The 21903-nt window shown below is 54.0% G+C and overlaps 6 protein-coding genes across 6 annotated transcripts; 3 read left to right on the top strand and 3 right to left on the bottom strand.

The window, feature by feature from the left end:
• Positions 1-1063: 1063 nt before the first annotated feature.
• Positions 1064-2210, bottom strand: EI97DRAFT_433146 (general transcription factor spTFIIE beta subunit). Its single transcript, XM_033798330.1, has one exon. It carries the CDS (start codon positions 2127-2129, stop codon positions 1341-1343), a length of 789 nt encoding a protein of 262 aa, XP_033654470.1. The 5' UTR covers positions 2130-2210; the 3' UTR covers positions 1064-1340.
• Positions 2211-6661: 4451 nt separating this feature from the next.
• Positions 6662-9456, top strand: EI97DRAFT_325833 (uncharacterized protein). Its single transcript, XM_033794729.1, has one exon. The coding sequence runs from the start codon at positions 7125-7127 to the stop codon at positions 9417-9419; it is 2295 nt and encodes a 764-aa protein (XP_033654469.1). The 5' UTR covers positions 6662-7124; the 3' UTR covers positions 9420-9456.
• Positions 9457-10223: 767 nt separating this feature from the next.
• On the top strand, positions 10224-11647 carry EI97DRAFT_376460 (nucleotide-sugar transporter; the record flags this gene model as incomplete). Its single annotated transcript, XM_033795558.1, has 4 exons — positions 10224-10286; positions 10348-10377; positions 10448-11437; positions 11492-11647. The coding sequence occupies 4 exons, from the start codon at positions 10224-10226 to the stop codon at positions 11645-11647; spliced, it is 1239 nt and encodes a 412-aa protein (XP_033654468.1).
• Positions 11648-12121: 474 nt separating this feature from the next.
• On the top strand, positions 12122-16409 carry EI97DRAFT_376761 (P-loop containing nucleoside triphosphate hydrolase protein; the record flags this gene model as incomplete). Its single annotated transcript, XM_033795573.1, has 7 exons — positions 12122-12305; positions 12353-12520; positions 12662-14529; positions 14582-15160; positions 15206-15360; positions 15406-15503; positions 15562-16409. Coding segments are annotated over 7 exons (3900 nt in total), but the record flags the coding sequence as incomplete, so codon positions are not given.
• Positions 16410-17404: 995 nt separating this feature from the next.
• EI97DRAFT_325568 (uncharacterized protein) lies at positions 17405-19952 on the bottom strand. Its single transcript, XM_033794728.1, has 3 exons — positions 18803-19952; positions 17969-18750; positions 17405-17884 (listed from the first exon to the last, which is right to left on the bottom strand). The coding sequence occupies exons 1-3, from the start codon at positions 19761-19763 to the stop codon at positions 17648-17650; spliced, it is 1980 nt and encodes a 659-aa protein (XP_033654466.1). The 5' UTR covers positions 19764-19952; the 3' UTR covers positions 17405-17647.
• Positions 19953-20535: 583 nt separating this feature from the next.
• On the bottom strand, positions 20536-21899 carry EI97DRAFT_433141 (30S ribosomal protein-like protein S7). The gene is made up of 3 exons (XM_033798329.1): positions 21642-21899; positions 21273-21587; positions 20536-21217 (listed from the first exon to the last, which is right to left on the bottom strand). The coding sequence occupies exons 1-3, from the start codon at positions 21876-21878 to the stop codon at positions 20780-20782; spliced, it is 990 nt and encodes a 329-aa protein (XP_033654465.1). The 5' UTR covers positions 21879-21899; the 3' UTR covers positions 20536-20779.
• Between the last annotated feature and the right edge of the window lie 4 nt (positions 21900-21903).

Here is a 21903-nt window from a genome sequence, read left to right as displayed (position 1 = left end):
AACCCATCTTCAATCAATCTTTCTGTCACCGTGACATCTTCAGATACCATCAAATCTGACAACTTCTTAGTACACTTGGTTTTCAAATACCTGTTACCCTCCGGTGTCATCTCTGTGCAAAGAATTCTATCGTTCATCCCCGAGAACCAACCAAGATTCCTAGAGGATATACCATTATCCGTGGAACCTTACACGTATCTTCTATATCAACAAGGAAGGCTTTCTCCCAGCCTTTAGGGACGTGTTTTTCGATATGTTTACAGAGCAGAACTATCGAAAGGCCTTTGAGGCATCAGGACTAGTTCCTAGCAATGTACAGGTAGTATTAGATCACCTTGAAGTATGGCTGTGTACCCTGCCAGTACCCTCACTACCAGAGACACTATGGCAGTCGAAGATCCCAAGGAATACACATGAGTTTGGATCTCAATCTAAGCTTATAAGTGACTCCTTTATGTGATCACCTCTTACTACTCAGGCTGGCTTCTCTCAGCTTGTAAAAGGTGCTGAACTTATATTTCATCAAAACGTGCTTCAAGCCTCCCGTATTGCAGAGCTTGAAGAACAATTAGCAATGATGACCAAGCAAAAGGCACGTAAAAGGAAGCATTTTCAGCATGGTGGTACAATGAACTATGGTGTTGCAGCAGCTCAGTTAGCTGCTGAGGCATCTATGGCATCTCAGCGATCAAAGAAAGCTCATAGTAGTGGTGATCATAAAATAGGCCAACTAGCTCTACGGCGCTGTGGGAACTGCAGAGGAACTGGGCACAACACACGAACTTGCAAAAAAAATACAGAAGGATCTTCTGAATCTGATGTAAGCATAGCATACGCAGGCTCTCTCTTTGATAGTGATTAAAATGAAAACTCGTAACATGTGTTGGTGGTGCTAAGATATTTTGTCGGATTTGGTGATTTGTCGGGTTCGGTGATTAAACACATTACTTATAGTATATATATAGAAGATACTATAGTATAAGTTTTAGCTGCTCTGCTCCTGTTGTTGTAGACTTATATAACAGGGAGCACGCGGAAGGGAGCAAAAATGCGGGAGAAGTACGCCAAGACTTATGCTGATTTACGCATCTAACAGATGCATTCATTAACTATGCGCGCACCAAGCACTGAAGCTGGGGGTTTTTGGATTTTCAGAATTTAGTCTAAAAGAGATCAAGTAGCTGAAGCCCTGCATGAGTCAGCACATATCCGGCATCCGTGAATCATGCCCATAGCAAGGTTGTGGTATCTTCTTAAACACCGCCCAATACGCCTTTGAAACAGGTAAAACCTTTGCAGCCAATTATGCCAACCAAACGCCGAACCCAATCTAGACCGTTTCATTTCCGTAGATGAGAGAAGTCCTTCAAGATACCGGCCATGTGAGTGTTGGTCTGCTTGCCACCACGACGAGGTGCCTTTCGCTTTTTCTCCTTGGGTCCAACTGCGACAATCTTCTTGGGCGCGCTCGAAGGCTTCAAGCCAGCGGTAACGAGCTTCTTTCGCAAGTCGTCCGGGTTCTCTGGAAGTGCAATCTGATGCCACTGGGCCTTGAAGTCGGGATCCATCGTGTGCATAAGCGAAGGATCGTTGAGCCAGACCGTCTTCGGCTGGGCATCCTTTTTATGACGCGAGACCAGCACTTCATTCTTCTTCTCAAGCTCGTTGATGTCTTCTACAGCCGTCGGCCACCCATCCTTGAGGTCCTTCACCGGCAGTCCCGCGGCGGACTTTTGGTTCTGCAGATACCCTTTGAGCTGCGCACTATTGCGAATGTTGTATTTCGGCTTGTAGCGATACAGGTCCTTGACCGGATCCCACTCGATGCGGTTGACGACGTGTGTACTGCGGAGACGTCTCAAGAGTTCAGGTATATGGTGGTCGGGTATGTTTAGGAACTTGGTGATCTGCTCTAGGGTGTGCCATTTCTGGTCTTCGCTTTTGAGGAACTGCTGTGCGTAGAGGAATTGGGTGTTGACGTGATGGCCGGTGCCAGTCTCGCCGGGTTGCGAATAGACAGTGGAGGCGGGGGTGGTATCAGGACGCTTCCGTTTGACTCCGCTGTTGGAAGAGGTAGACGGAGTAGGCGACGGCGCCGCCATGCTTGTGGCGGATTTGAGGAACGACATGGCCGTCGCCCAAGCGCCGGGTGGGCCTGCGTTGGATGGGCCTGCGTCGGAATGAGGGTGAGGACACAGAGAGGGAGACAGAGAAACAGGCAGAGAGTGAAGTTCATGGACGTTTCGGAAGCGGTTAGGCCAAGCCAACGTCGCGCCAAGAAATGCAATGTAGTCCGTGCGCTAATCTTCCCGTCACGTGCCCGCGTCTCTCAAGCTCAAACAAAGCGAACCGACCTTGTCGCGACCAGCAAAAGCGACCTACGCTTGTTCGACGTCCGCCGCACAACCCTTCTCGCGCCAAAGGGTAGGACGCTCCTTTGTCTTTCCTTTTCCCTTTCTGCCTCCCAACTTCTGGACGGACGATGCGCTAGACGAATCTACTGTGCAACTCCCAACCACCCGCTGTTATGGCTGCGGCTGCAGTTGACGTTGGCTATCTAGCCGCGTCCTATGCTGTACCCGCGTCAACATTCCAATCTTTACTATCAGACCCGACGGTCGAACTCGTCCAGTCCTTGCTTGTACAGATTGAAGCGAAAGCCCGGTCTTATGATGACCTCAAATCAGAGAAGCTTCGCTCCGACTTGGAGTTGGAGAACACCGTACGAAGCAACGAGTCCCGCCAGAAAGCGCTCAAGGCCACCGCTGATAAAGCCCTAAAAGAGGTGGAGGAGCTGCGCAACAAGCTCGCTGAGCAAGGTAAGTGAAGTGATTGGTGTTTCTCTGTGTTGTCTTGCTGACCAGCATTCTCTGGAGAAACCGCACGCGAGCAGCTCGAGGCTGAGCTGCAGAACCTAAAGTCCACGGCGTCGACGTCCTCCACCGAGGTCGAGACCTTGGAGGCCCGAGTGAAGTCTCTGGAAGCCCAGAATCGTGACGCCATCGCTCTTCATGAAGCAAAGTCTGCTGCCCACGACCGACTAGCTGACGAACTTTCTGCACAACACCAGAAACTTGTCAGTGTTCGCAAACAGCTGTCCGAGCTCGAGGAAAAGAACCAAACCCTGGAAAATGCTGCCACGGCAGTCAAATATCGCGAGCAAAATCTGCAGCGCGAGATTGACTCGCTGAAGAAGAGCAATGACTGGTATGAGGCCGAGCTCAACACGCGAACGGCAGACAACACCAGGTTCCGCAAGGAAAAGAATGCCCAGATTGCTGAGCTACAGCGGAATTATGCGGACGCAACTCAGACCATCGAGTCCTTGCGCCGCACCGAGTCCACGCAGCGTCGACGTATTGAGGAGCTGGAGCAAAAGGTAGAGCAATCCCTTGCACGGATTCAGCAGGTCCAAGACGAGGCAACGCAGAAACAGCAATCTTTCCAAGCCGAGGTGGATAATATGCGGCGTCTGGCAGCTCTACACCAGGAAAGTGCGAACACGGCCAAGGCCCACGTGCAACAACTTAGGGAACAGCTAGAGACAGTCAACGCCAATGCTGCCCATGAGTTGGGCGTGCTACAGGCCGAAAATGACTCGGAGCGCTCACAACGGGAGGCTGCAGAGAGCAGGATTGCGGAGCTGGAGTCGCAGATTGAGGGACTAGAAGCACATATCTCGGAATTGAGTCAGCCGTCGCAAGTACCCATGACACCTCGCCGAGCAGGCGTAGGTGCTACGTTCGACACCCCCGGCCGGGCAGGTTCCCCAGCTGTGTTCTCTCCTGGTTCCACTCGGAGTCGCGGTGGGCTCTCCACGACGCAGCTCTACGCTGAAAATACCCAACTCAAGAAGGAACTTCGGGTTGCCCAAGACAAGGCCGCGAAACTCGAAGAGACAGTGGCGGAAATGTTGAAGGAGCTGGAGGATAACATTCCGCAGATTGATGAACAGAGACGAGAAAACGAACACTTGAAGGCAGAGTTCGCTTCTGTTACCGAATTACTCGATGGCGCGACGAAAGAGAGGGAGATAGCTAAGAAGGAGGCGCGGAAGGCGCAAGGCGATTACCAAGGGGTTGTGCGTGAGAAGGAGGTGATGCAACAACAGCTTCGCGACCTCAGCATCCAAGTTACGATGCTACTGCTCCAACATCAAATTCGTGAACAGGGTATGGGATCCCTCAGTGAGGAGGAGGTCCAACAGGTTCAAGAATATGCCAAGTCGGGTCTGACGCCGGACGAGTTCGTTAACGATTCGACGGATACCGGACGGCTCATTACCCAGCGGCTAGTGTTATTCAACAATATTCAAGAGTTGCAGACTCGGAATCAAGACCTAATCCGCCATATTCGTGAACTGGGAGAGCAGTACGAAGGTACCGAAGCATTGGAGAAGACGAACGCAATCAAGCGCGATCGCGAGGAGTTGGCAAGATTACGCGAACAGGTCGCTCAGTACCAAGAAAAGATCAAATCTCTGGAACTTCGATCCCAAAGTTTGACCAAAGAACGCGACATGTATCGCCGCATTGTCACGAGCCGAGGCCACGGGGATGGAGGATTAGATGGAGAGGCAGCACATGGACGGTCAGTCAATGGTGGAGCTGCAGCAACCCCGCCGCCTGGGACCATGCCATCCGAGGTCGACCGAACTCCTGCTTCCAGAGAAATCGCAGGGTATGAGAAGCTCATCAAGGACCTGCAGACTCATTTGGATATTCTGCGACAGGAGTCGGCTACGGACCTTGCCAATCTCAAACAACAAGCTGACCGGCTTGCGAAGGAGAATAATCAATTGCAAGCCGACAAGATGCGACTTGATAGCGCCCTACAGTTGGCCAATGAGCGTTTCGAGCTCCAAGTTCAGAAGCTCGGTCTACTTCAATCGGAGAACAATGAGATCAGGAAACGCTGCGACACCCTGCAGGATCTGGCGGCCAAGCAGGACATCAAGACGCAGCAGGTGGCGGAAGACCTCCTCGAGGCAAGAAGTTTGGTTGAGAGTCTTAACCGCGAAAACGCCAACCTCAAGGCCTCTCGAGACATCTCGAAATCTACCGAGACACGTCTGGAAAACGAGAATGCTGGTTTGATGGAGGAACGAAGCCGTTTAAATAAGATGATATCAGACCTGCAAAATCTACGTAACGAACAAGAACTTTCAGAGTCAGAGAATAGGCGACGCCTACAAACCCGCGCGGAATCTCTTGAATCAGAATTGCAAACACTCAAGCGCAAGCTTGAAGACGCAGTGGAGGAGCACAAGAGGGCAACTTTAATACAGGAAAGCGAGCAGCTAAAGGCTCGGAGCACCATCGATGACTTGCGGAAAGCCATCAACAATATGCGTCCCGAGCTGGCAACTGTGAAAACGGAGCGCGACCATCTTCAAGCTCGGGTGGATGAATTGAAGGCTGACCTACGTATCGCCGAAGAGCGTTCACAAAACCTGCAGCCTCGGCCCACTCCTCGGGTTGCTGCTAGTGAAGGATCCGGTGAAGAGGGCCTCTCTCGTGAGGAGCAGCTGAGTATTGAGATCTCCGATTTGAGACAGGCACTGGAGGCTGCTCAAGAGGAGGCCGAGTCTGCTAAGACTGATGCAGCTCGCTACCAGTCCATTGCTCAGGATGTCGAGGAACAAATGGAGGGGCAAGTTGAGGCTCAGGAGCAATATCAACAAGAAATGGATCGGATCATTGCTGAAAAGGATGCCAACATAAGCGACTTGGAAAAGCGCGTTGAGGAAATCTCGTCAGAGCTGGCAGCCACCAACACCGAGCTCTCGGAGCTTCGCAGGGCTCAAAGTGAAGAAAGCGCTCTCTTCAACCAGCGCAAAGAGCAACTCGAAGCTGAGATCGCCCGTCTGCAGGAAGAGTCGGATAGATACAAACAAACCGCACAGTTTCACCAGGAGGATCTAAAGGCACAGGCTGAGATTGCGACCCGTGCACAGCAGAATTACGAAAATGAGCTTGTTAAGCATAGCGATGCCATGAAAAGTCTCCAAAAGGAACGCCAGGAACATAACCAGCTGAAGTCTGAGGTCGCGCAATATAAGAATCAAGCTGAGGCCGCTCGTGCTGCGCTCGCAGAAAGCGAAGATCACTGGGCGGAAACTCGCGAACGTTACGAGCGGGAACTTTCGGAGAGCAGAGCGAGGCTCAATGATCTCAAAGAACAAAACAGGATTCTCCATCAACAACTTGAGAGCATCAGCGCACAGATCGCAGCCTTGAAGCAGAACCGAGGTCCACCGACAAGCGGGGCGGTAGACTCTGGCAGTGCTGAAAACAGTGGACTGCAGGAGCTCGTGAATTACATTCGCAAAGAGAAAGAGATTCTGGAAGTGCAATACGAGATCTCCCTCACGGACAACAAAAAGCTGGAAGGATCTGTTAAGAGCCTGCAAAACCAACTCGACCAAACCCGCGAGTTACTCAGCGCTGCGCAACAATCACAAGCCCAGACGCAGCAGAGCGTAGTAAGCTTGGACGCCTACCAGCGCAATGTTGAGCAGATGAACACCCTTCGCGAAAGCAACATCACGCTGCGCAACGAGGCCCGCCAGGCTGTGTCACGACTGGAAGCGAAGTCGAAGGAGGTGGAAGATCTTTACGCTCAGCTTCAACCTCTTCGGGAACGCGTGCAAGTCCTAGAAGTAGATCTTGAAAGCACCAAGAGCGAGCTGGAAACCGCGAGACAGAATGGGGATCATTGGCAGACACGTTGTCAAGATGTGCTCCATAAGTACGACCGCATCGACCCGGCGGAACTGGAAGCACTCAACGAGAAGATCGACTCCCTGCAATCTGAGCGTGACCAGCTCCTCGAATCGCTCAACGAAGCGAAAGAACAGATCAGCAAGTTCGATGAGCGGTTGTCCACTGAGATCGAAGCGGCCAAGGCAACTCAAGAAGCGAGCTTCCAGGAGCGCCGCGAGAAGATGATTGCTCAGTTCAAGGAGAGGTCGCGTGAACTGTCGGGGAAGATCAAGGAGAAAGATGGGTCCATTCAGTCTCTCACCCAAGAGCGAGATGCCATTCGCCAAGAACTTGAGCAGATCAGAGAAGAGTTAAAGAACACAAGAGCAGCACGGGACGAAGCGCTTGCTCGTGCGGCGAATGCTAGCGCTGATGCTGTCATGGGCGAAGAAGGCCAGATTGAAGAAGGTCTTGCAAATGAGGAGCGTCAAGCTCTGGAAGGTCGCGTCAAAGCAGCTGAAGATCGCGCTAATGGAGAATCGAATCGAGCCGTTGCACTCCACATCGAGAATCAAGGGAAAGACACAAGGATACGAGAGCTTGAGAATCAGATTGTGCGTATCATTTGTTTGGCTGCACGATAAGTCGCTAACTCTTTTCCAGGGCGAGCTACAGCAACGGATCGTCGGTCTCAACAACGAGCTCAGCCAGTCTCGGGAGCAAGTGAGACAATATACTGCCCAGGTGCAGCAGCTGCAGACGCAGCTGTCGACTACTGCTTCCACCCCGAATGTACGCGTAAGAAATAAACTGGACGAACTACGTCTAACGATACCGCAGACTGAGACCCAACAAATCACCACTGCCCCCAGTGACGAGCTTGCTCAGACCATAGAGGCGAAGAATAAGGCCGAGGACCGCGTTCGTCAATTGCAAGCCCAAGTACAGGAGCTAGACGCCCAAAAACAAGCAGTAGGAGACCTTTCTGAGGATGTGGAGAAGCTGAAGGAAGAACTAGCGGCTTCGCAAAAGGAGGTGGAGGATCTTCGTACCCGCCTTACCATCTCAGAGTCGTCTGCCGCGGTAGGTGAGGGTGAGCCGACAGAGTCTGTTTCCGCCCAGATTGCTCAGCAGGTGGCCGTCATCAAAGAGGACTTGGAAGCCAAACACGAGGAGCGTACCAGTGCTGCCGAACGCGACGCAGACGAACGGGCCCGCCAAGCTGAGGAAAAGGCGAAGGCGAGGACGGAATCAATGAAAGAAAAGCTCAACGCGAAGATCAAGCAAATCCGACAGGAGCATCAGGAGGCCATCGAAAAGCTCCAAGCTGAGCATGAGACCGAGCTGGCTGAGTTGAGACAACAGCTACAAACCGCAACCGAAACCTCGACCAGGAAAGAAGACTCTGCGGCGGCGGAAACAAAGGCGGCTGTGCCCGCGATTGACGATGTGACCCATTTGACCAAGGAGCAAGTGCAGGCCATTGTGAAGGACAATGAACATGCGCAGGTCATCATTCGTAACACTGTTCGCTCGCAATTCGCCTCGAAGGAGCAAAAGATGAAGGAGGAGCACGCCAGGGAGCTGGAGGAACTTAAACAGCAGCATGCCAAAGTTGTTGAGGAGCTGGTTGCGAAAGCAGCGACTGCACCGGCAGGTATCTCACCCGAGGAACTAGAGAAACGGCTGGAGGAGGCAAAAGCAAAGGTGAAGGAGGAGCAAACAAAGATGAATCTAGCAAAGATAAGCTTGATTCAAAATCGCGCGGCGAAGCTCAAGGCCCAGGTCGATGTCGTGGCCAAAGCTGCTGAAGAGACGCCGCAGCGTCCGGTTGTGGAGGTCTGGGAAGTGGCAAAGGAGGCCAAACCGCCTGCTGCCCAACCTGCCGCTGCTCCTGCGACACCCGGTGCTACTCAACAAACTCCGACGAAACCTGGTACGCCGTCACAACCCGCACAACCCGGTCAAAATGGACAAGCACAAGCTGGGCCTCCCGCAGCGTTGGGACGACCCCATAGCCCGGGAATGCCTCAGGCCAACGGGGCGACGCCTGGTAACCTTGGCCAACCTGGAACGGCTCAGTCGCCATTTAGTCAACCGAACCCTTTTGGCCCCGGCGGCTATCCGATCCAGGGTCAGGGAATGCCTCAAAACCGTATGCAGATGCCAAATCAGATACCGCCAGCATATGGAGGTCCTAGTGGCATAATGGCGCCCGGATTCATGGGAGGACAAATGCAACCACAGCCTGGCATGCGTCCAGAATCCCCCTTCGCTCAAGGACAGCAACCGCAGATGCCTCAACAAGGCGGACGGGGTCGTGGACATGAGAATGTCGGAACTGGGCCGGCAGCACTTCGGAGCCTTGTCGGCCAGAGCCAGGCGCAGGGTGGCATACAGTCAGGCATACCACGACCTGGCGGAGGCGGAATACCGCGCCCCAGCGGTCGTGGCCAGGGCGGTCAGCAGGCTCAACCTCCAGCAGCAGCTCAAACAGCTGGTGGGGCTCAAGCTGGACGCGGAGGAGGCCGTAGCGGTCGTGGAGGACGTCAGGGTCAACAACAGGGCAATAGCCCAGGTGGAAATCTGAACCCCAATGCGCCTGGTTTCCAGCCTGGCGGCGGTCGAGGACAGAAGCGGACGCGTGAGGATGGCGGTGACGGCGATGGCCACCAGGGAGGGAAGCGTCCTCGAGGGGGACGGGGTGGAGCTTAGGTGGCCTTGATATGAGGATGAGAGTGGATTTCCGGATTTCCTTTTGTTGACTATAACTGGCGTTTACTGTGTATGCTATGGGAGGGGAACAGTGCATAGGATTGCTATGAGCGTGAGCGGGTGTCTTGGACGAGTGGGCTTGCTATTAGTGAGGCATGGATGGCATCGGACACCATGTTGGTAAATATGTATGATATATGGAGAGTTACACCAGATGCATACTCAACCTGCGAAGCAGCTCCACATGTGGGATTGATCTGTCATTCAGTCTATTTGTGCACAGTGGAGTTCGCTAGGTCCCGTAAAGATTGCTAGATCCAGGCTTGTTAGAGTCTCTCTTCACCTTCACCTTCACCTTCACCTTCACCTTCACCTTCACCTTCACCTTCACCTTCACCTTCACTTGCCAAGTCGCCTATCCCAAAACAGCCTGGCGTTATCCTGGAAAGCTGCCGCAGGGAAAGCTTAGCTCGCACCCCACAAAACAACCCCCCAACAACCTTGGAACCGCGCGGGGAGCACTCAGCCGCATTGCTGACAACCCGAGCTTCGAGACTCTCTGACTTCGCCTTGGCTAGCACTCATCGGCGTGGAAAAATGGCGCCCCGCTGTCCTCCGCCCTCCTGCAATCTTCTCCGACCTCTCCACTCTCTGCAATCCTTTTCCCTTTTCGTGCCCACGGCCCCTCGTCCCAAATGCAACCCCTACGCAGCAGATAGACTTCCGCACGGCTCCGAACGCTTTGCAGTCGCATCCCCCGAAGCACATATATATACACAGCAGAGTTAGCAGCGGGGCGGAGAAATGGCGGGACGCAGAAGTGAGACGGTAGCTGGCATACCGGTCAAGCAGTTCTCGCTGATAACCGTACGTCTCCGTTACCGTGGAGGAGAATGCTAAGAATGGCATACTGACATGTGTTTTACAGCTCACACTCCAGAACTCTGCCCTCATTCTTGTACGGATTCAAACCTCCCGCTTCTGCTATTCGCGCTCTAGGATGAACGTCTTGTGCTGAGTATACACAGGTTATGCACTACTCTCGGAGAATGCCTCCTGTCAACGGGCTGCGCTACTTTGCGTCGACTGCCGTCTTCCTCAACGAAGTCATCAAACTCCTGATCTCCCTGACTATGGCATTATGGGACGTGGCCATGCGCGTGCCAACAAACACACCAGCGACCGCCCTTTTTGAAAACCTCTTTTACGCCATATTCACGAACGAGAGCTGGAAGCTCGCGATACCGGCCGCGTTGTACACTCTTCAGAATACATTACAATATGTGGCGGTTTCCAACCTGGATGCGGCCGCGTTCCAGGTCATGTACCAGCTAAAGATCCTGACAACGGCAATCTTTAGTGTCACGATGCTTGGCAGGTCGTTGTCGTCCAGGAAATGGGTGTCGTTATTGCTGCTCGTAGTGGGTGCTTCGATCGTACAGCTTCCTGCGACACCGGCCCCGACTGGAATGAAGTCGCTGCGTGAGCCGGGCTCAGGCTTGTCATTCTTACCTCGATCGCTCGAGGAACTCAAGAAAGCGGGCAGTCATGCTGCTGGTCAATTGGTCCGGCGATCCGCGAGTTATGCGGGCATTCAGGAGGACCAAGGGATGCAACAACCGCGCATGAACAGCACTGTGGGACTCGTTGCGGTGCTCATATCCTGCGCTTTGTCGGGACTAGCCGGAGTGACGTTCGAAAAAGTGTTGAAGGAATCCAGTACCGCGAGCGCCTCGTTGTGGGTGCGCAACTGCCAGCTTTCGTTCTGGTCTCTCTTTCCGTCCCTCTTCATAGGGGTCATGTTCGTGGATGGCGAGAAGATTGCAAAAGTCGGCTTCTTCGCCGGGTATAACTGGGTTGTTTGGGCCGCCGTTCTGCTGCAAGCATTTGGTGGCGTTGTGGTCTCGTTAGTGATCAATTATGCGGACAACATTGCGAAGAATTTTGCCACATCCATCAGCATTGTACTGTCGTGTTTGGCGAGCGTGTACTTTTTTGACTTTGACATCACGAGATATGTAAGTTGGAAGCTTCCTGCTGCAACTGGGCTCGATTCGCTGATATCTGGGTAGTATCTCGTAGGCACATCCGTCGTCTTGTTCTCAACGTATCTGTACACGAAACCCGAACGAGGCTCCGCGGAACCAAGCATGGTGGCAGAGTTTGAGAAGACTGCGGTTGGTGGTAATTCTGATTATTTCTACGATGACCGGCCTTTCCGTCGGTGAGGCCTCATATCGGTTAGAAGACTCTGGCTTTTCCTTGTCCTGTGGTGCTAGAAGACGTTCCTCTCGGTTCTTGCATCGCATACGACCTTCCTATTCGTATTTCCTGGCCATATACCCTAGATTGCGAGCATTGGTGAATGATGTTATTCTTCCCCCCATCTTCCTTTTCCTGACTGTTTCATGGTCAATAGATCGGCTATGATGCAGCCATAACACGCTGAGCACTGAGAGAGGTTTACTGGCTCGTTTCCTGTGGTGAGCGGGACGTCGAGGATGCGATGCCATGCGTCCATGCCATCCGCCCATCGCACCTTCCCCCTTTGTACGGCCATATGCACCTCAATACCGACATGCTTGTCTTCACGCTCACCATCATTTCTTTCATCCTCCTTTTCATTCTCCCTTCATTTCGGTGCTCTACCTGGGAACAATCCACCAGCCATGGACGAAGAGATCTCCAACATGCTCGACGAGATGAGGGACCATGGCACCGCGCAACGACAACTCCATCCCACCACTCGGCGGCCGCCCATCAGGCTTCCTCCTCGATCTATACCTCCGCGAGATCGCTATCGGAATCATGGTGCGAAGGACGATCTTTATGATGGACCTGACGACGACGATCCGTACGGCGAAGTGTTTGGTCTGGATCAGTTCGGTAAGGACCATTCAAACAGATGGAGATATCGCTCTGACCCTTCTTAGACAATGAACTGCTTCAGCAACCGGTTCCAGATCGTCTGCAGCAGGCCGCCCTTGACCACAGACGACTGTCGCTTCACCCAAGTCGCTCTAAGTATGTCGGCACGACGTCGTTCTCGCAGGCAGACCCAACCTCCCACTACTTGCACCAGGACCAGTCCCATATTTCTGGTGGGTTTATGTGCTCGAAGAGGCGTTTGCACAGGTCACTAAGGGAGGAGCAGAGCAAGTTGAGCCACAGCTAGAACCGACACGGGATTTATGTAAGAGTTTCTGTGACGCTTGGTAACCCTCGAATGCTGACAATCCGAGCTCAATACGTCTATGTCTCACAACAACCCGATACTAGTTCTGATGCACAACTGGGGGCTTCATCTAGCCCTGCCCTCAGGGCGGGTCAACGGCGAGCTCACAAGCGCGCAAACTACATGCCTCAGACCACGACACGACTGCCTACTGCTACCTATCACACCCCGGAACCATCGCAGCTTCCGAAGATTGCTTCGTTCCAACAAGCCCCGGCACACGGCCCTCAGAGACATGCTCATGACACTCCTGTTATTCAAGGCATCCCCCTGGTCTCGACAACTGCCCTGCCTGACCGCCTACGCAGTGTCTTCACTTATCCCTTGTTTAATGCAGTGCAATCCAAGTGCATCGACCGTGTCTTCAAGAGCGACGATAACTTCGTGCTGGCTTCGCCTACCGGAAGTGGGAAGACTGCTGTTCTGGAGCTGGCAATTTGCAGAGCATTTGCGCATAACGACTCCGGCCAATACAAGATTGTCTACCAGGCGCCGATCAAGGCTCTCTGTTCCGAGCGTCAACGGGACTGGCAAAAGAAATTTAGCCCTCTCGGCTTGACATGCGTTGAACTCACAGGAGACTCTGACGCCAGCAATCTGAGGACAGTCCAAACAGCGGACATCATCGTGACCACCCCTGAGAAATGGGACAGCATTACACGGAAGTGGAAAGATCACGAGAGACTCATGAGGCTCGTCAAGCTCTTTTTGATCGACGAAGTGCACATACTGAAGGAAGACCGAGGCGCTATCCTAGAGGCAGTGGTCTCGCGTATGAAGACGATCGGGACGGATGTCCGGTTTGTGGCACTGTCTGCCACAGTCCCAAACCTGGATGATGTGGCTTCCTGGCTTGGCAAGAATCCTACGGCTCCTTATCTCCCTGCAAACAGCGAGAGGTTTGGAGAGGAATTCAGGCCTGTCAAGCTGAAGAAGCATGTGTGCGGCTATCAGTCTGGTAACCCCAACGACTTCGCTTTCGAGAGCACACTCGATTCCAAGCTTCCCGAGGTCATATCCAAGTATTCGGAACAAAAACCTATCATGGTCTTTTGTATGACCCGGAAATCAACCATGCAGACTGCAAAGATGCTGGCGGACTGGTGGTCCTCCAGTGATCCACAGCGCCGTTACTGGAAGGACCCATCGAAATCATTAGGCATCCAAGACCAAGATCTTCGCAATTGTATTGCATGTGGAGTTGCATTCCATCACGCGGGCCTTGAAAGCAAGGACAGATTCGCCATCGAAAAGGGCTTTCTGGATGGCGATATCGGTGTCATTTGCTGCACGTCAACGCTTGCAGTTGGTGTCAACCTTCCCTGCCACTTTGTCATCATCAAACACACCGTCACCTGGACCAATGGTGGGTTGCAAGAATATTCGGACCTGGAAATAATGCAAATGATTGGGCGTGCTGGAAGACCTCAATTCGACACGAGTGCTGTTGCTGTGATCATGACCCGCCAGAACAAAATTCGCCGCTACGAAACCATGGTGAGTGGTCAAGAGGTTCTGGAAAGTCGCCTGCATGTCGGTCTTGTTGAACATTTGAACGCTGAGATTGGACTTGGAACCATTTGTGATCTGGCTGCTGCTCGAAATTGGCTCTCTAAGACGTTCTTCTACGTTCGCCTACGGAAGAATCCGAGTTACTACAAACTCGAGGGTGCAAGGAGCGGTCAGCATATCGACGAACAGCTCGATGACATTTGCCTACGGGATCTATCGCTACTACAGGAGGCCAATCTAGTGGAGGGCGACAGGCGCTTCAGATGTACCCAGTTTGGAGAAGCCATGGCGAGATATTACGTCAAGTTTGAGACGATGCAGATCATTATAGGCCTTCCCCCCAAAGCTCAGATATCAGAGATCGTGAGTTTTCGAGACTCCCTTCGCTTGAACACCTGACACTCATCTGACGCAGTTGTCCGCACTATCTCAAGCGGCGGAGTTCAAGGACATCAGATTTCGTGCCGGAGAGAAGGCTCTCTATAGGACGCTGAACACTTCCCCCTCGATTCGGTTTCCTATCCCTGTGAGCCTCGATCTGCCCGCCCACAAGGTCTCCCTTATCATCCAGTCTGTGCTTGGAAGTGCCGAAATTGCGTGGGAGAAAGATGCACAAAAGATCAAGGGACAGTATCACAATGAGGTATTTGCGGTGTTTAGACATGTCCATCGGTTGATACGATGCATTGCTGATTGCCAAATTGGTGTAGGGGATTCCGTGGCACTGTTGCATGCTTTGTTGATTCAACGCAGTCTCAGAGCGCAAGCATGGGATGACGGTCCCTTACATATGCGACAACTTGAGGGCATTGGTGTTGTTGCCGTGAGGAAATTGGTCAATGCTGGGATCCGAAGCATCGAGGACCTGGAATACACTTATGCTCATCGAATTGAGATGATCCTCGGCCGAAACCCTCCGTTTGGTTTGAAGCTCCTTGAAAAAGTCAAACTCTTCCCCAAACCACGCGTTTCGGTTCAGGTTCTGCCTAAGACGGTAAGTGGCTCCACTCAAAGTAGGTACAAGTGTTGACGGCAGCAGATGCAAAGGACCAATGACGGAGTGAAAATCCAGCTCAAGATCGAAGTGGGCCTCATGAATGAGAAGCCACTCGTGTCATGGCAGAAGCAACCCGTATATATCTGCTGTCTTGCGGAGACCTCGGATGGAAGCATGCTTCATTTTGCCCGGATCAGGTACGCTCACGATTTCGTTGCATGATCGTCACTCATGATAGATAGTGCACAGAAGTTGGGAAAGGGTCAAGATCTCGTCATCCCAGCCGTTGTAACCTCCCCAGACCAATCGATCAACTGCTATGTGATGTGCGACGAGATAGGTACGTCGACGAATTGAGATACTGCAGACCTGGGGAGTCCCCACTGACGGTTTTGCAGCGGGAACAATGCGGGAAGCGTCTGTCAAGCCGCGAATTGCACCAACCATGTTTCCTGCCTCAAAGTCGGTTGATCCTACGCCTGTACTTGTGCCCATTGAACGACCGACATCCAACACGTCGAAGCGCAGAACAGAGGTCGCCGGAGTGTCACGGAAGTCCAGCGATGAATTTGATGATGGAAGCTTAGACGACGATGATCTTATACGCGCATCATTTGCAGACCTTGACTTTGAGCACATAGAGAATTATGCGAATCCGAACGATTCGCTCACGAAAAAGAACACGGCTAAGAACACATTCAAGGGCGCCAGCAACAAGCCAGCTCGAAAAGCCTCGACAGGAGAGGACGATTACCAACCCATACAACTTGAGAATGGAAAGTGGACGTGCAGGCACAAATGTGGCGACAAAACCGCCTGCAGGCACTTGTGTTGCCGTGAGGGCGTAGATCGACCACATGCAGCCAGGAACAGAGTCCAGAAGACTACAGTGGCGACTGAGCCGGCACCTCCTTCGAGCTCAAAGAGAGGACCTACGCAGACTAAGCTGCAACTCACAGCATCCAAAAGGAAGGCTTCGTCGGATATACAGACGCTTGATCTGACCCAGCCAGAGAAAAAGCAAAAGTCGCATTCGCTAACAAAACCGCCAAGGGATATCCGTAATCTCAACGAGCTTCACAAGAAGGTTCTCCCGAAGGATCCACCAGCCTCTCTATCTGCGATCACACATACGAAGCCTGCTTACTGCTATGTCGCTGGAGGTGAGCACGACTTGTCCTTTCTCGGCACTGGTTCTGTGGTAGGGCGTGGAGAAACGGTGACTTCCACTGACTATGGCGACTTGAGTGATGATCTTCCCACATATGATCAAGGGGCAGTGTCTGAAGAAGTGGACATCGGTCAACGCACGGCTACACAGGCACACAATGCAATCGACGGTTCACCTGGCCAACTCCGTCTTGATCAATCTGGGGATACATTTGAGGATGGAAATTCCCTGTTTGATGACATTGTGACGGATCTACCCGAATACTCTGCGGCTGCTGCTACGACTGGTAATCACCATGACGCGTTGGACGACGAGATGGATGCGGGGTTCGGGGACTACATGTCCTTCGATGACGGTATCAATGGCCCTGGCGCCTCGGAGACTGTGGCCCAGGAGAAACCTGCGACGGTGGCAGAACCACAAGTGGCGTCTTCCTCGGCAGTCAAGATTGACACGAGCGTCACCGTTTCCCCTTTCTTCACCGCAAGTAGTTTTCCCAGCAGCTTTGAGGAGGCGAGCGCGGGAACTGAAGGGCCGTCGTTGAATGGGCCGGCGCATCCTTCAATGTCGGCCAGGAAGACGAGGCAGTGTCGGAGCGAGAAGAGCCCGTCGGAAAATGAGAAGGGAGAGGCGAAAGTCGAGGGCGCACAAGTGACCACGACGCAGCCGCGCGGGAACGAGGATGCGGTTGAGCCACAGAGCGACATGAAGCCGGAGGATGATGGTATCGCTAAGCGGGGGAACAGCCCGGATCCCAGGCTCCAAGGGTTGGAGCCGTGGCTGCTGGAGGAGTTTGGAGATATTATTGAGGTGGTGGATGATCTGTGACGTGGGACATTATCGATTTAGTGTCCGTGTACGGAGAGCGGATTTCGGACAAGTCAAATATCATGGAGGCAGATTGGGTGATGGTTGTCGTGTGTGGTGGCTGAGAGATGGCGAGCCCAGTGTCGCTGGGTTGATGGACATGTATGTATGTGGGAGTGGGAGCATGTCAAGAGGATAAGATGTAGTGATTGGAGAAGCTATATGAATTTCGGTGTGTCTGCGACTCGCCTGCATTTCAATAAACTTTGGCTATAATGAGCCGCTCAGGAGAGACTGGTCTTTGAACTCCTTGCTTGTATTCTTTACTCAAGAAGATGATGACTTGGAGCGGGATTGGGGCCCGAAGAGGAGGAGCATATTGATGCTTATGGGGAAGAAAAAAAACACTTCAAAGCTACGGATATGGATATATGGATATCAGTACTCCCGCCAACCGCCTCCCGCCAAGACCTCACTCATCCAGCAAAAGAAGCAGAAGTAAACTTCTAATCAATCTTCGCATTCGCCAGGCTCCTCCCCATCGTCGGATTCGTAAGGACATTGCTCAACCTTAGGTTCTTGCGCTTGTACTTGCTGTGCTTGCGCAGGCGCTTGCGGGCGACCATGACGGGCACGGAGCTCTTGGTGACGAGGTAGTTGGAGAAGCTCCCCAGGAGGACGCCCTTGAGGGCGCTGCGGCCGCGGGAGCCGAGGATGACGAGCGTGGGCTCGAGGAAGTCGATCTAGCATCGTCGAAGTCAGCAATTTTGCTCGCTCGCCAAAAGAAGAAGCGGCGAGTGTGAAGGGATGAGAGAGGAGATACTCACCACCTCGGTAATCATATGCTTGGGACTCTTGCAATGAAACACCTCGACCACGACGCGGACCTGCAACCTCGTCCGCCTCAGCAGCTTCACACACCGATCGCTCACCTCGACACACGCCGTGTACCGCTCCTTCTCCGCCTTGCCCATCGTCTCCGGGTTCGACTCGGACGCCCTCACCGTGTTGAAATCCGGGCCCGGCGGCGCGAGCCCGCCCGATCTCGACATCTGCTGCGAATTCGACAGCGTCTTGATCAGCGAGTCCGACTCCTGCTGCGCCGTGGGTGTCCCGGCCGCCGCCGCGCCAGCGGGGGTTGTCTTGTCGTCGCCGGCACCAACCGTCTCCTCGTCGACGGCATACACTGCGAGCAGCGTGTCGCCATCCCTCAGCACGGTTCCGATCGTCCACTCAAGCGCATACGCCGCCTCCTCGCTCAAATCCGTCGCCACGAGGTACACCCTCTGCCTCCGCAGGCCCTTCTCCGCATCCTCCTGGAATTTTGCGTAGTTGCCTCGCAGGATCTGGCGGACGCACCGGTGCGCCTCGGGGATGGACTGGATGGGAGAGATGTTCATGGCGAGTTGCTGGGCGGCCTTCATCTCCGATAGATCGGCCTCGGTGTCGGAGCTGAAGGGTGTGGACAGGCCGGACCCGCTATCGTAACTGGTGTGGGGTTGGATCCGGCCTTTCTTCTTTGCGCTCACCTTCTCACCGCCTGGACCTGTCACTGTCAATTCGGGTTCCAGCAGTGATCGCACTTTGTAGCTGGACGAGACGTCCTGGCCTGTGAAGTGCATTAGTATCCGTCCCGCCTCCATTCAGACGACATAACTCACGCTCAGCCTCTGCAGCTGCCAACAAGCTCTTCGGTGTCTTCTTCTCAGCCCCGTGCTTCCCCTCAACATCATCCTGCCGCGTGCGTCTCCTACCTCTACGCTTCCTTCCTCCCCAGCCCTCGCCATCCGAGGATCCACTAGAGTCGTCGTCGTCGTCATCATCCTCGCTCGATTCGACGGCCCGGTCGTCGCCGGGATACTCGTCCGTGGTCAAACGAACACCTCCGCCAGGGGCCTCTTCCACGCCCTTGGCAGGATCGGATCCTTTCCGGATAGGAAGTGTAGATAACGTCCCTCCCGAGCGCAGCATTGCACCGTCCGAGAGCCTCCGATAGGCACTATTCAAATCAACCACCTGTCCAGAGTCGGTGACGTATTGGGTGGGGTTGGACATCAGATTCAGGGAATTGGTGTTCAGCATCTGGCCTGCGGGGGACTGAGACCTACTCGGCCCGGGCGATGCTTGCTTAGGTTTGCCCAAGAGCCCTCCAAAGGTGCTGTGGCGGTCACGATCCCTCGTGGTACCGAGAATATCGGACGACTTGCCATATACCGAGGACATGGCGCGCGGGTCCTTCTTGTCCTTCTTCTTCCCCCCCTGCGTGACCCTCTTGGGCATGGAATGCGCCTCGATGGTAGGCATCATCTGGAACTGGTATTGTGCTTCGGGGTTCAGACTGCGACCCGTTGGGGGCGCTGATGAGCGCGTAGGGTCACGGCTGGAGGGGCGATGGGGCGAGGTGGGCGAAAGCATGCTGCCATAGCTCACGGGTTGACGAGGCGAGGAAGGGTTGTCGCCGACGTCGAGCATGCTGCGGATGGGACTAACAGCAACAGCAGGGCTCTGGGCGCGGCCGCTTGCGTGTGGACTCGTAGCTCGTTGGGCTGGTGCAGCGGTCCTGCCTTCCAGCAGCCGCATCACCTCCCTGCGCTCCTCATCGAGGGCGGATTCGAGAGACATGGCTGGAGATGGGTGGTGGATAGCTGGGCGATGGCAGGAAGCAACGAGTATGTATGGCTGCCCTTGGGGCAAAGGCGTGAGTACTGCTTGTGTCCCGTGTGTACGTGGTTGCGGAGGGAGTGGGGTCGCGCGGGTCCCCCAGAAGAGGTGAGTTTGTATGTGCGAATGGAGCGGTTCCTTTGATAGCAGTGGTGGAAAACGCGGATCGCGGGCTCGGGATAGCGCAGAAGAAGAAGGCAATTGATAGTGATGGAATTGGTGAAGAGCAAAAGCAGTAGTGAAAGGAGTGGGGGGGTTGGTGGTGTGGTATGGGAGAGCTTGGGGGCACTCTGTCTGTTGGAGAGGGCCTGGCAGGTGGAGCGGACAGACGTGCCTGGGTTAGCCGCTGTCGAAGAACAGAGGGTTCCCGAGGTCGAGGAAGGAGAGAATGGACGACATGGGAAAGATATTCTGTTTTAATGGAGCAAAGAAAGAGGCGGAGCGGGTCTCAAGGGTAGGTAGGCTATTTAAGTCAGGCCAGCGATGGTGGGGGGGAATGGTGCTCTGGTGATGCAGCGGGTGGTCCCAGGTCAAGGTGGAGGGCAAACTAATTCTCGGCGCGCTTGGCGAGTGAGTTGGGCCAACAGCCACACGGAGCCACACGTGAGTGTTTCTCTCTTTAGGCGGCATGACACTCGGGGGCAATGGGACGGATCGAGTTACAACGGCAAGGCCATGTTTCACTCAGCGTTCTTTGGGGCAAGTCAAGTTCTGTGTGGTGTCTCAAAATGGTGACGTGATGTGATCTTCAATGTTCAGCCTCAGGGACCACAAGCTGGAGCGCTTGCCCCTGTCACATGACAGTCTACTTGGATAGTAGAGCCGCACTGTCTAAATAAACCACTGCTCCAGCACCGCCAATAGTCGATTCGCATACTGGTGCCCAAAACACGAAGTATGCCAAATCTCATGTCCAAAATGCCATATACACAGTAATGTACAAGTGCCATTCCTTTTCCCACCAAATATGCTCCTCTCTACCGCTTCCTGGGTATGACGACGTTGGCTCGAGCAGCCACGGCCTGCTTGTGAATTGCGTTCCTCCTCTCCCACACTGCGCTCCTGCCCTCGACCACGCTGATCAGCTCCTCGGCAACCTTGTGCGCGAAGAGCCCCTTTCCGCTTCCCTTGTTCCTTCTCCTCGACGCCGCCGTGAGGATCCATTGCACTGCTGTACGCCGCCGCTGCCTCTTCCCAAGCGGAACTGGAATCGGCAACGCCATGCCACCACCCGCTGCTCCCTTCATGTTTCGGATCCGGAGGAGGGGCGCGACCGAGTCAATCGCCAGAGTGAGGTAGAGGACGGGATTGAGAGGCAGGTGGGATGGCGGAGGAGCTCCGGGGAGAAGGGGACGGCTGGGATTGATGGTTGGTATGGGAGAGGTTCGGAGGTGTTGGAGGATCAGAGCCATGTTCTGTTAACTCTGTGAGCCTTTGTCATTCCCTTGTAGAAGGTCGGAGCATCCATACCCGCTGAGCAACGCTCTTTTCGCCATGTCGCATGAGCAGGTTCGTCACCTGGTCCACGACAGGGTCATAGCGATGCTTTACGTGCGATCCTTGGGGAAGTGGCAGTGACGGCAGCCCAAACTTCGTGCCGGGGACATCTGTGGCCGTGGGCGGCGGGGAGAAATCCACAATGCCCAAGTCGCCCCCCGTCCTAGACACTGTCGTAGTGGAGTAGGATCGTGACCCTGGTGGCGTCGAATTCGACGACTTCGCCTTGAGCGCGTCTTGCATGACTTTCGGGAGCTTGTCCTGCAGTGCCTTGTCGTGCTTGACCACCTACACACCGGTGAGTTTGCCGACTTCCCCATGCTGCCGTGGTAGACGACTGACCTCCTCCACGGGTGTACCCTGTTCCAGATCGGGTTCCTGCTCTCCCTTGATTTTCGCCGTCCTCGCAGCCTCTTCACTTATGTGTGGCAGCGCGTCCGTCGAATCTTTGGAGGTGGAAAATGGGCGGATCGGTGTCGGCGCAGCGCGCACGAAGGGTTGCGCTATCCATTGCGACTGCGCCCTGGGCCGCAAGGGAAGCGATCTCGCAAATGAGACGACGCTTAATCGTGGAGGCATGGTGGGATGTGGAAGGACTCGTGAG

The sequence above is a fragment of the Westerdykella ornata genome (assembly GCF_010094085.1).
Source record: "Westerdykella ornata strain CBS 379.55 unplaced genomic scaffold EI97scaffold_9, whole genome shotgun sequence".
NCBI classification, from domain to species: domain Eukaryota; kingdom Fungi; phylum Ascomycota; class Dothideomycetes; order Pleosporales; family Sporormiaceae; genus Westerdykella; species Westerdykella ornata.
Note: the sequence above shows the minus strand (reverse complement) of the source record. Positions and strands in the feature narration are given on the sequence as shown.